This window comes from Hirundo rustica, chromosome 1 (assembly GCF_015227805.2).
Source record: "Hirundo rustica isolate bHirRus1 chromosome 1, bHirRus1.pri.v3, whole genome shotgun sequence".
Classification (NCBI taxonomy): Eukaryota; Metazoa; Chordata; class Aves; order Passeriformes; family Hirundinidae; genus Hirundo; species Hirundo rustica.
Genome location: NC_053450.1, coordinates 16,240,765 through 16,253,743, shown reverse-complemented (window position 1 = coordinate 16,253,743; position 12,979 = coordinate 16,240,765). Strand labels below are relative to the sequence as shown.

Genomic DNA, 12,979 nt, shown 5'->3' with positions numbered 1-12,979 from the left:
TTGTTAACTTAGTTAAATTCAAACTTAATTTTAGTTAAGGGCAGGGAGTTAACCAATTTTACTAGTAAGATTGCCTGCCCCCATACAAAAAGAAAGTTTTCTAAAAAGGGAGCTTGTAAAATAATGAAAATCCAAACTATTATGTCTCTACTTGACAGTAGCCCCTGACTGAAATATTTTAAAATAATCTAAAAGTTAAAAAAGGAGTTCTACTGGGTCTTCAGGCATATTTAAAAAATATTTCCTTATAAAAGAAATGCAAAAATAAAAAATCAGCACCTTTGATTATTAAAGTGCCACAGTTAATACTGAGTTTAAAAGGATTATCTGGAGTAAGTTCCACTCAAAAGACTATTTCACTTATTGGAGTAGTCAATGTTTTTCCCTCTAGATCAGTCTGTGTATCATAAATGGGGCACTTCTCTGTAAAGATGCAATCTACTTTGACCCAGACTAAGCTTCTGACTTTCTATCAAAGATTCATATTAACTGACCATATTTTGAGATTTTTTTAAATTGGCAGTATTTGGGATCTTTAAACTGTTTATAGTATCTGGAGTCACACTGCAAATTTTTTTTTTTTTTTTTTTTCCCTAAGATGGAGGATCTCATATCTAAATGTAGAATATAAAAAGCAGAGTATTCTTAAATGTATTGAGCTCATGATATTAAACTAAATCAACAAAAGAAGTGTTAGTACACAATAGAAAATTTCTTTACCAACTTACAACATTCAGAAATCACCAACAAAATAATTATACTGCTAATTATGTAAATGTAATTATATGATAAATTTCCTCATGATGAATTCATGAAGGCACATACTATGTTACTAACCACCAAGGACAGCTATATGACCTACCTCTCTAAAGATGTCATCACATTAGCACTGGTCAGAACAATATAGACACTATCATAGAACACCCAGCATAAGAACTTAAATATGGTGGGACATCACGAGTACAATTTTTACCTTTTCTGTGACATATTTCCTAGTTGGGATGCATAGTCTTCACACATAACAGATATATTAATTTACATCATGTGTTACATTCAGTGCAGGCAACAAAAGTTCCTTTGTGAATTCTATTAAGCTAAATTTAATCTTGTATTGTGATAAAAGAAAATTCTAGAACAATTCAATTTAATAGCCAGAACATCAGGAAGTGTCTTGAGTATCCTGAAATTACATGGACTAATAAAACTAAATCTAAAGACTACTTTTGAAATTTTGCCTAAATAGCAGGTAGCACATACAAATAGATTACCAATAGTTTTCATCATTAAAGACTATCCTGGTTTGCAGACATTTCAGTGAGTTTTTCTATGTTGCCTTCTCAGGAACTGAATCTTAGTTAAATTGAGCACCATCTACCTCAACATTAGTCAATGTAAACAGAATGCTTTTAAGGAAACAGCAATGAGTGTTACAGTGTCTTAATTTGGTTTATATTGTGTTTCATTTTTATATTGGATTTTATAATGTTTTCTTCCCTGTTCCCCTTGGAAACTGTATCACATGGTTTGTCCCTGCTGGGCCACGCCCATCCCCCCACGCTGGAATGTAACCCAACTCTGTTCCATTCCCACCTTATCCCTGATTGGGCAGTGGCTTGTCCCTGCCTCTGGCCCCTGCTCCCTGGGAAAAAGCTCTGGGACGGGAAGGGCTGGACTCTCTCTGGCACTGGCGGGGACAGGAAAGGAGCTAAAATAGCTCTGGACCAAAGAAAGCTATAATTTCACCCCCCCGGACAAAGAGCAGGCTCTTGCCTTTTGCCATCAACGGCCATCTGGGTCTCTCTAAAGAATTACCACAAATGAGATTCCAAGATCCACCTGTATGTGTATTGATGACTCTCATGTATTTATTGTAACTTTTAACAAAGATAATGATTACTAATCCCTTTGATAGTCATATTAAGTATATATATATTACCCTACAGAGTTCTAAACAATAATAAAGTTATAACAATAAAACCAATAATAAAGTTATAAACAAGATTTTAAAAATTATAAGTAGTAGCTTACCTGATAAATGCTAACGATATAACATAATCACTATTTACATTGATAGTCCAGTCACAATCTCTGCTGTGGGGATAAGGATGAGGGAAGTTTGGTGAAAGTATAAAACCTGATGAGCCAGTCAGGTTTCCTCCACAGGGAGCTGTGAATAAAAATAGATTTGAACTTGAGGACTGAAGGTAAGAGACAAAGAAGCAAGTAGCAGCAATCTGTTCACTGACATTTCATGTTCTCCAAAAGTTAAACAAGTGAGGTATTTACAAAGCTGTAATAGAAACAAACAAAAATATATTCACATTTTGCTTTAGACAAATGCTAATATTACTATGTGAAACACTTGGTTTTGAAATCTGTGTCCTTTTACTTACATAACATTATTTCAAGGTTTTTCTGAATATACTGTAAACTTAGAAAATGTTCTGGCTATACACATAAAAAGACTTGACTGGATAAGCTTTCCTCTTTCTACTTCTTGTTAAAGGCATTGTAAAAAAAAACCTCCTTAGGCTATGAAACATGATACATTGATAATGCAATTATCTGCCTTTTCACCAGGTAACTGTGATTATTAGTTCATATCAAGATGCATATAAAATATAATTAAATTTTAAAATATTCAGGTAATTGCAGTTTTTAAAGTCAGAGATAATACAATAACTTTAAGCACAATCAGAAGAAAATAACTACATTTTTCTATGAGATTTTGAGGTTTCCAAATGTTGTGGGGTTTCAGTCCAGAAAAATAAAGTGAAAAAGAAGGAAGGTATAATGATATTTTGTTCTTCAGGACTCCTTATCTGAGACTTCATGCAGTAAGAAGAGAATAATTGGGTTTTCTAAAGATATTTTTTGAAAAAAACTTCTCATAATGTTATTCAAAAGATTCCAGATACGATTTATAAATACTTATAATTTTGGAAGTTTTAATTCTGCTAAGTGATCATCTGGGCCTAGGAAAGTAATTGATTACTCAGGTCTTCTGTAACAGAGATTCTGTGAGCTTTGAGGTTATTTAAATATCTTACAGAATCATAAAGGTCATTGAGTCCAACCATTTCATTGAGTCCAACCATTAACTTAACACTCCCAAGTCAACCACCAAACCATGTCTCTAACTGTCACATTTAGATGTGTTTTAAATACCTCCAGGGACAGGGACTAAGCCACTTCCCTGTCAGCATGTTCCAATGCTTTGTAACCCTAGTGGTGGTGAAGAAATCTGTCCTTATATCCAATCTAAGCCTCCCATGGTGCAACATGAGGCCATTTCCTCTCACTCTGTCATTTGTTACTTGGGTGAAGCAATGAACACCACCCTCAATACAACCTCCTTTTAGGTAGAAAGCAAGAATGTCTTCCCTGAGCCTCCTTTCCTCTAGGCTATACAATGTCAGCTTCCTCAGGTGATCTTCATAATGCTGTTATTTCGATCCTTCACCAGCTTTGTTGCCCTTCTCTGGACTCACTCTATTACCTCAATGTCTTTCGTATGGGGAGGGGCCCAAAACTTAACAGAGGATTCGAATTGTGGCTTCACCAGCGCTGAGTACAGGGGGATGATCACTATCCTGGTCATTCTGGACACACTTTGCTGATACAAGCCAGGGTGCCATTGGATTTCTTGGCCTCTGGGCACACACTGGATCATGTTTGGCTGCCTGTCAACTAATGCCCCTAGGTCCTTTTCCACTGGGCAGCTTTCCAGCCATTTGTCCCTCAAGCCTGGAGTGCCATATTGTGTAGAGCAGGACTCATCACTTCACCTTACTGAACCTTGTAGCAGTGGCCGTGGCCAATCAATCCAGCCTTTCCAGATCCCTCTGCAGAGCCTTCCTACCACCAATATATCAATACTCCAGCACAACTTAGTGAGAGCTGAAAATTGAAAGTGTGCTCGATCACTTCATACAGATCGTCAATAAAGACATTAAACAGGACTGGCCTGAATACTGAGCCCCGGGGAACACCACTAGGGACTGGCCACCAACGGGATGTAGCTCCATTAACCCTGACTCTCTGGGCCCAGCCAGTAGCTACCCTGTGAGGAGTTCACCTGTTCAGCCCATGAACGGTCAGTTTCTTCATGAGAATGATGTGGGAAACAGTGCCAAACACTTTACTAAACTCTGGATCGTTAACACCCCCTGAGCAGGTGTCCTTGTCATATAGGAGATCAAGTTGGCCATGTAGAACCTGACTTTCATAAACCAATGTTGTCTGGGCCTGATCCTCTGGTTGTTCTGTATGTGCTGTGTGATTGCACTCAAGATAATTTGTACAGATGAAGATGATATATGCAGGTATAATTCAACACACAGAGAAATATACAGAAAATTTCCTAATATCATGAGATATCATGCATCCAGCTCTGGGGCATCTAGCACAAGAAGGAAACTGACCCTTTGGAGAGAGTCCAGAGGAGGAATGATCAGTGTGATGGAACATGTCTCCTATGAAAACAGTCTGAGAGAGTTGGGAGAAGAGAAGGCTCCAGAAGTTATGGTGCCTTTCAGTGCCTAAAGAGGGCCAATGAGAGAGCCAGAGGGGGATTTTTCAAAAGGTCATCCAGTAAAAGGACAAGGCGGAAGTGTTTTAAACTTAAAGATAGGTTTAAATCAGGTTTTAGGAAGAAATTCTTTACTGGGAATGTGATGAGACTTGGAGCAGGTTGTCCATGCAATTTTTGGATGCCTATCCCGGGAACTGTCCAAGGTCATTCTGGATGAGGCTTTGAGTAATTTGGTCTAATAGAAGGTGTCCCTGACATAGCAGGAGGGCGGGAATTAGATGGTCTAACCCAAACCACTCTGAGAATCTATGATTCTATTAATTAAATCAAAGGTCATTTATGAATTCAAGTAAAGCAAGTAGAATATTTAAGTAGATTAACATATCCACAGTCACAGTACAGATGAGTATAGTTTTTCTACATTTTATATATCTATTTATATTGAAAGGGAATGACGGATAGCAAAACTAACTAAAAACAAAACAACCACCAAAAAAATTAGAATCTTCATTTATATTTTGGTATTAAAATTGGTAATTAATAATAAAATCATCATTTTGTGTAAAAACAGTTAGAAGTGGAAACAAGGCCTGGCTTTAGGAAAACAATAATGTCACATATTAATAGTACTAGCAAATACATAAAATTTATATTCCAGACCAAGTACAATTTTTTTTCTGCATTTTTTGACAAACACCAAATACAATTTTTATCACAAGAACGTTTTCCCAGATGTTTTCAGTTGATAGATAAAGTTTCATTAGCTACAAGGGAATATACAGGAGAAATTTCATTTAGTGTGAAACATCTGCTTAGTTTTACAGTACAAATTATAATTGCAATTTTTCTATCTTCAAAAAACTAAAATTAATATTGTTTCTAATTAAAAGCACCTGCCATTGAATGTTTGTTTGTCACAATTTCAAAATTAGTAAAATTAAATTATTACAAAACAATACACATCTATTGATTGTAGAAGAGCTCACTGTAACTTTTTATAACCTTGTTGAAATAAAAGTTCATGTAAAAAAGGTGAGGTTGTATGGAATGTAGAGGCTGCTCATCATCTGGAACTAATGTTCTTCAGTACAACCCTGTACATTCCTCTTTTTCAGGTACTTTAATGATTGCAGTCTCTGCATATCCTAGGAATGAAAATGTGAAAAATACCAAAGAGGATATTTACGTTATTCACTCTAACCAGGCTTCACTGAAATGATCACTTAACTGTATGAGTCTGATGATATTTTTAAAGTAGTCTGAACTGGCAAATGATACAAGGAATTTAAATGCTATGTCTTTGTTCCAGGCTAAATTCTGCCAGTGTCTGCATCCATGATTCTTTCCTGAGGTCTTGATTTAGTTTAGTTCCCTGTTAGTTCATTGATATGAGTTAGTTCATTTTCATATGAGTATCTTCTTTATTATTTTTCTTTACAGACATCAGCAGTTACCTTTGCTGTAAACAGTGTTTCCTTTTAATCCTTCCCAAGGCCTATTGATATCAAAAAGGAAATAAATGGAAAGCACACTAAATTAGACAGACAGACACAGTATATTTAATTTCAAGGTATGCCATTAAAGGCAGTAAAAAAACCCCAAAAACCAAAAAAAACCCACATAATCTTCAACTTTGCAAGATATCTCCCAGATAAAAATTTCTTCAGGTAGATGGTTTCAGATTCATTTTCAGTTCATAAGATAGTAAGTTGAGAATGTTAACATGATCTAATGAAAAATGTTATTGTTTCCTTTTCCAGTTTACTATCTTCTTTAAACTTATTTATAGACTTTCTTTCTCTGTGTTTTAATTAAATTCTTATGTATTTCAGATTCCATAATTTTATTAATTTAATGTGTAGAAAGTTATTTTTTGCACAACCTTACTTTTAACTGAGGACAGACCAGCTCTGAAAACAAAGTTTAAAGAACACCTTTTACCGTATTCGCCATAAGAGGTAAGACTGAATAAATATAATAGCCCATGTAGAAAGATAGGCAAATGTCAAAACACTATGAAAAAAATATATTTTTTATGTGTAACGCAGTAAAAACTGGATGTAGGTTATGTGAGCCTTTCTTTATAAACCTCTGTGTAGACGCAGTTGTAAGCAAGCACTGAGCCTTACTGTCTGTGCTGATCTCAGCATTCATTTTTTTCTATGTGAGGAAGTACAGGTTGGGATGTTTTGTTATTTAAAATCTATTTAATTTATCTAGGAGATAAATTATTATTATCAGAAGATCTTTGGATTGGAAAACACATAGCTATTTTGTGCAGCACAGACGTAAGCCAAAGGACTATCTTTTGGCAGAAACATGCTCTCAAATTTACAGTTTCTCAGAATATCTCACGTATAGAAGAATTTCTAATTACTATCTTTCATTCAAATACATGAATCATTATTTAAGTCTTTGTTATTTTCCCATTGCTATTACCTTCAAAATGAAGATGTTCTTAAAATTTTGTGAGGCAAGACTAAGGGAATTAAAAAAAACAAGGCACTCCCACAGGTAAGAACAATTAAAAAGTACATTTAACTAGTTTTGAACATCAATAATTAGAAGGTTCGAAAAGACACTTTGGCATGTAAAGAGCTGATAAAATACATCTAGAATATGGTTCAACTGTATAAGAATAATCCTGCCTCTTATCTTTTAATTAAAATTATATTTATTTTTTTCTAAATCTGATAAACAATGATGATGTTGTAGTTGTGTGTAGGGTAAGTATTGTACAGTTTGGATTTACCGGGATGGAAGCAACATTAATGAATATATTACAAGTTATGAGAAAAAAAATCAGTGAACTTCAGGGTGTACTGGGCTACAACACACAATTTTGAAATCACTTAGCTCTAAGGCAAGGTTTGCACACTCTAGTCTATTAGCAGTTCATATTCCCCAAGAATGTATTATTATAGGAAATCAATAGAGGATAACTTCATGCTTGATATTTGGACAAATAAATCATCATAATAAACATTCTTTGCTTCTCTGTGCTTTGCATGAGGTGTGGAACTTACCAGTATTAGATAAATGGATGTGTGTACAGATACAAAACAAGTGTATGCATATTTAATATGTGCTATGGACAGAATGTCAGTTGAGCACGTACACCTACATTTAATCTATGTTGTAATATCATTGACTCACTATTGACAGTGACTAAAACTGCTAGCACTGCTCTATAATAGGACAATTATTTTTCAGTTAGGACATATATTTTAAAAAGAGCAATGTCAAACAAGGCCAGCATGATAGAAGAGTATTTTAACTTTAGGGCCCAGAGTCCCAGAATTCGTTTCACTTTTTCACTTGGATATCTACAGATGTTCAGTTAAAATTACTACGAAATGCATGTTTTTGTATATAAGAATTATAAGAGATGAGTAATAAAATATTTCTTTACTGCAGTCATGCAGAAAATAGTCTAGACAGTTTTTGTCTTCAAGCCCGTAAACTCACACTATACAGGATGGCATAGTAAGGAGAGTAAGAAAAGAGAAAATAATAGTTTAACACATTAAGTAGAATAGCCGACACCAAGTCAGCACTGTTGTGTTTGCAAACACCCTGTCTGCAGATATGCTTGAACAGAGTAGATGGTGTGCATGCAGAGGATATGAAAATAGAATGCAGAATTTATTTGTAACAGCTAAGGTCAAGTTAAGTTTATCAAAGGAAAGAGAATGTTTGAAAGCTATACAGTGCTCCTTGCAGTTATCTGTGGCAAGTTCCTCCCCTCAATGTTTGTCCAAGAATAGACTACCAAGGATAATAGTCATTGACACTGACTTACTCGCTTTCTCTGTCCCAGATCAAATTATAAATGAGATGGCCTTGAGAGGGAGAGGATGAGAACTATTATACCAACAACTACAGAGGAAAGGTTTGGTTTATGATTATCAGAAGTTGATGTAACATAATTTTTAAGATGTGCAGTAAATATATTTTCTTTAAACATGTTCCTAGAACAGTGTAATTCATTAAATAAAGATTTCTATTTTTAGGAAAGCATTAGTTAATTTTTTTCGGCATACCTATACAGACTGGTGGGTTTGGCTGCCAGAAGTACCGGTTTTCTACCTGAATGCAGGTTATTCTCTCATCTCCTTGAAGTTCATAGCCAGGGTCGCACTGGAAAATTACAGTGTCTCCAGGTTCTCTTCCATCACCATTTCTAGTTCCGTTCATGGGGACACCAGGATCACGACAGGCAGTGGCTACAGAACCTAGCAGCAAAGTGGAAAAAAAACCCAAAAAACCAAACTTTTCAATCAATTCTTTTTCCATTTTGCTACATTTTTCTAATCAGGAAGCACTGGCAATTCAAAATTTTCTTAATTAGTTCAAAAATGTTGAGAAAGCATCCAACAATCTGCTGCTTTTATACCAATAATTTTTCCTACCTTCTTTAGTTGTTAAAAGTACCTAAAAAGTACCTTTTTCTTTTTTTTTTTTTTTTTTTTTTTTTTTTAAATTCTGTGAAGCACTGCAGTATATAAAAAGGAAAGGAGGAGATTTTCTCTTACCCTGGACATTCAGCACTTTTAACTTAGAGCAATTATTAATATAAATGAAATTAAGAGCAGATTAAAGTCTTCCAGTTTTCCGATTAAGGCACGCTTACACACAACTTCCAATTCTCCACAATTCTATAGCTCATAAATATATCTATGGTGTAACATTTAGCCATGATCTTGGAAGTGATCAATTTCATTGGTCACTCATATTTATACTCTTGCACATGACCTATCTATAATACTAGAGTTTTGTAGTAATAATAAAGAAATCACTACAAAACATACACATGGATGTAGTCTAAGAGAATGTACAGCTACATATAAGGCATAAGTATGGATTATTATTAAGATAAAATACAATCATAATGACTACAAAAAAGTATAAAAAATTTAAAGATATTTTCCTCATGATCTACATAGCAAATATATTACACGCCAAAATATGTAGACTTAAGCAAAAAGAAAGTGCATGAATATTTATTTAAGTAAACATTATTTCCTACTAACATTATAGAACTGAAACATGTTATATGTATTACAAATAAATACCAAATGTCAGACTTGCCTGTGGAACTAGTCCCACTGAGCTCAGCAATCTGTGTAACACAAACACAAACTGGCAGTACTGAGATTTAATTCAGATGTACTCTTTCTGGGAAGGTAATACCAGCAGACAGAAATCTATTCATCCAAAATGTGTCTGAGTTTTGTATTTACAATGTTTTTGAAGAGCAAATTTTGATCTAAACAGTTTATTTCTCTAAAAAAACGCAACCCTCCAAGTACCTTCCTTTCCAAGATGTATTTAATAAAATATATAATTGGCTCTGTATAGTTATTGGGATTTTTATGGGGTTGTTTTTATACATAGGAAGTACTGACTATAGGGAAAAATATCCCCACAAATAAATTCTCACCAAAAAATCAAATATGAACAGAAGTGAGGGAAAAAAATTCCTTCTTAGCCCTCAAAAAAAAAAAAAAAATCTTTTAAATGTTTAATAATAAATGAAAGGTAATTATTTTTACATATTGTCATACAATTTTTTTAAACTTCTGATTTAGACTCCATGATTCCTGTTTGTATCTTTAAATATGCTGCTGGGTTTCAATTTAGAGAAAAATATTACTAAAATATGAGATTATTAAATTTACTGCACTGTACTTGCAGATCTTGCAAATGTTGCATGCAAGAGAGTAAGATAATAGCTAGATTACACTTGAATAAAATTTCATCAAATATGGAAAGGTTAAAAAGGTTCTTAATGCATGTCAGAACTAAAAGAAAAAATCCTTATGGTAAATTTAGACTGAGCAAGTAGTAAACCCAGTCATGTATTAGTGTGTAACCCTCCCTGCCAAGAGCACAGGATGCACTGTAACTTTTGATTGGTGTTGGCCAGTCAGAGCAGTCCATATTGAAGAGAAACTGTTCTGCCCACTTTAATGTTGTCTGCCTTGAATTTTGCCATAAACAAGAAAAACTCTTCCCTGTTTTATCTGAAATGTGCAATTCCAGAAGAATGGGGGCTGATTCTTTCTCAGAGTTTGCAATCAATCTTGAAGGGTCAAAGAGAGAAAGATGTTGTTATTAAACTTTTTATTGTCTGTACATCATATTGCTATTACTAGATCACATCATTCTGCAAAAAAATTGGACATGGCTGAAAAAGACATTACGGTGCCACACAGGAATTTCTGATACAACCTGTTTGGGTTTTTTAATCAGTCAGTTATATTTATGCAAATTAATTTTATAATATGAGATGTGTGTGCCAAACTTATAACCTTACCCTTATTTGCCCTGTATAGTAGTCATCTTGCATGCTTGCATGCTTGCTCAACCCACCTCCTGGTCTTTCGGCTTTTTAGCCAAATTGATGAAGCATGGATTGGATAAGCGGAGTGTGAAATGGATGGAAAACAGGTTGGTGTGCCAGGTTCAAAGAGTGTCCATGATCCAAAGCCTAGGCAGGAGCTGATTAGCAGCAGTGTCCCTCAGGGGTGGTTGTTGACTTCAATATTCATTAAAGATGGGGACAATGAGACAAAGTTAGCTTTTGGCAAGTTTACAGACACTGGATGATCAGTGTATATGCTCTACTGCAGGGATGCTATTTGAGGAGGTCTCAGTAGGCTGGAGAAAAAGCCTGAGAGAAACTTCATGAGGTTCTGAAAAGGAAATGCATCCAGGACAAATGAATCCCAAGAAACAAATTACCAGAGAGCAGCTTTACGGAAAGGACTAGAGAAGACAAAAGCTCTTCTAGGAAGCATGTGTGCAGCAAGAGCACAAACATAGCAATCAGAAGATGCAACAAGCAAAACTCCAGCTGTATAGAAAATACTGTTTCACTTCAAGTGTAGTCAATTTTTTTTTTTTTTTTTTTTTTTTTTTTTAAGAGGAGTTGTTATCTGTTTGACTGTTTTGTGACTATGCAATTGGACTAGAGGTCTCCAGAGGTAATTTCCAACTTAAACTATTCCATTAATCTTTTTAAACTTTGTAAATTCACACTAAATACATAGAGATCTAATTTAAAAATTAAACCACTGCTTTAAGATTGGTTTTTTGCATTATAACACTAGAATCTAAAAGAGAGCTCCTCTGCTCCCACTATGTCATAGTCTGGGTTTTAGACTTTTAAGGAGATGATTTCTAGAAGTCTAATTCTCATATTTTTCAGAGTTTGTTCAGAATTTTGCAAGGCTCTATTAAAAGTATGAAATCTAACTGAAGGATTTATGAACTGGTTTGACAGACCAGGTGAGCTTCTCAACAGGCTGATAAATAAATGCATTAATTTCTTATGAATGGACAGGATGTAAGAAAGAGAAAGAATGAAGCATGTCATTAAAAGTACTGAATATATTTTGCTTTATCATAAATAAATAATCATTTATTAGGTTAGATTTGCCTAAAATCTGTGGGAAATTTTGCTTCTATCTTCTCTGTAAAGTGCTTCTTAAAGGAAGAGAGAAAAAAAAAGCATAATATTGCTACTATGTGATTTATTTATTCACATATTTATTTATTCACATACTTGCATGACATTGTCCTCAATATCATCATCAGGATAATAAAACAGGATAATAAATCAGGATAATAAAACAAAGTCGTAGTGAAAGCACACTGTAAACCTATAAAGTTACTACCTTGGAGCCCTTAGTACAATTTTTCACACAGCCTTTGGAAATGTGGTAAGGTAAAAATAGGTATAGCCTTAGGTATGCATACTAGAGAATTCAAATATATATACAAGGTTTTGAAACATCTTTTGCTCTAAGTTTTTAATTTATATCTATATAACAATCTGCATGTTTTTTCCTTGCTGTTGAAAGCAGGAACTCCAATGTTTTGTGTCTTTCACCTCCATTTCAACATATACACTTACCTCCACAGAGTTTTCAGTAACTAGAACTGACAGATGGTAATTTTAAATGGCAGTAAAGGCTTATGTATATAAATTCTGGTAGAATTCCATACATATACATATACATATACATATACATATACATATACATAGACATATATGTTTGTTTGTTTTTATTACATGTCACCATACTTTGTGGTGGAAATAAGTGAGCATTACAAAATTCCTAAAAATGACTGTACCCTTAATATTCCTTTTTTTCCCTAATTCATTTTAAAGAGAATAAACCAGGAGAAAGTATCCAGAGTTCCACAACTACAGTGAGATTAAAACATAAATAAATTGTTCCTTCATGGTATTTCTGAAAACCACATATCTTGCTTTGTAAGCACATGTATAAATTCAACTTGCTTAATTATGAGTAGGATTAATTTAACTTAATCTTGGCCATGCCAAAAGTTACGTGTCTTATTAATAAGCTTGTTCCTCCGATTCCCTCTACAATCAGTATCACAAGGAAAAAAATTTACTTACTCTTGGCACTT

The 12,979-nt window shown here is 34.3% G+C and overlaps 1 protein-coding gene across 3 annotated transcripts in view; it reads right to left on the bottom strand.

Moving 5' to 3' along the window:
• CSMD3 (CUB and Sushi multiple domains 3) overlaps positions 1-12,979 on the bottom strand; it is a 612,124-nt gene that overhangs the window by 170,961 nt on the left and 428,184 nt on the right. For all 3 annotated transcript variants that reach the window (XM_040070587.2, XM_040070596.2, XM_040070605.2), the window contains 2 exons: positions 8,578-8,769; positions 2,029-2,167 (listed from right to left, as the gene is read on the bottom strand). In XM_040070587.2, the coding sequence (XP_039926521.1) occupies positions 2,029-2,167; positions 8,578-8,769 (331 nt within the window). The remainder of the gene's footprint in view (positions 1-2,028; positions 2,168-8,577; positions 8,770-12,979) is intronic.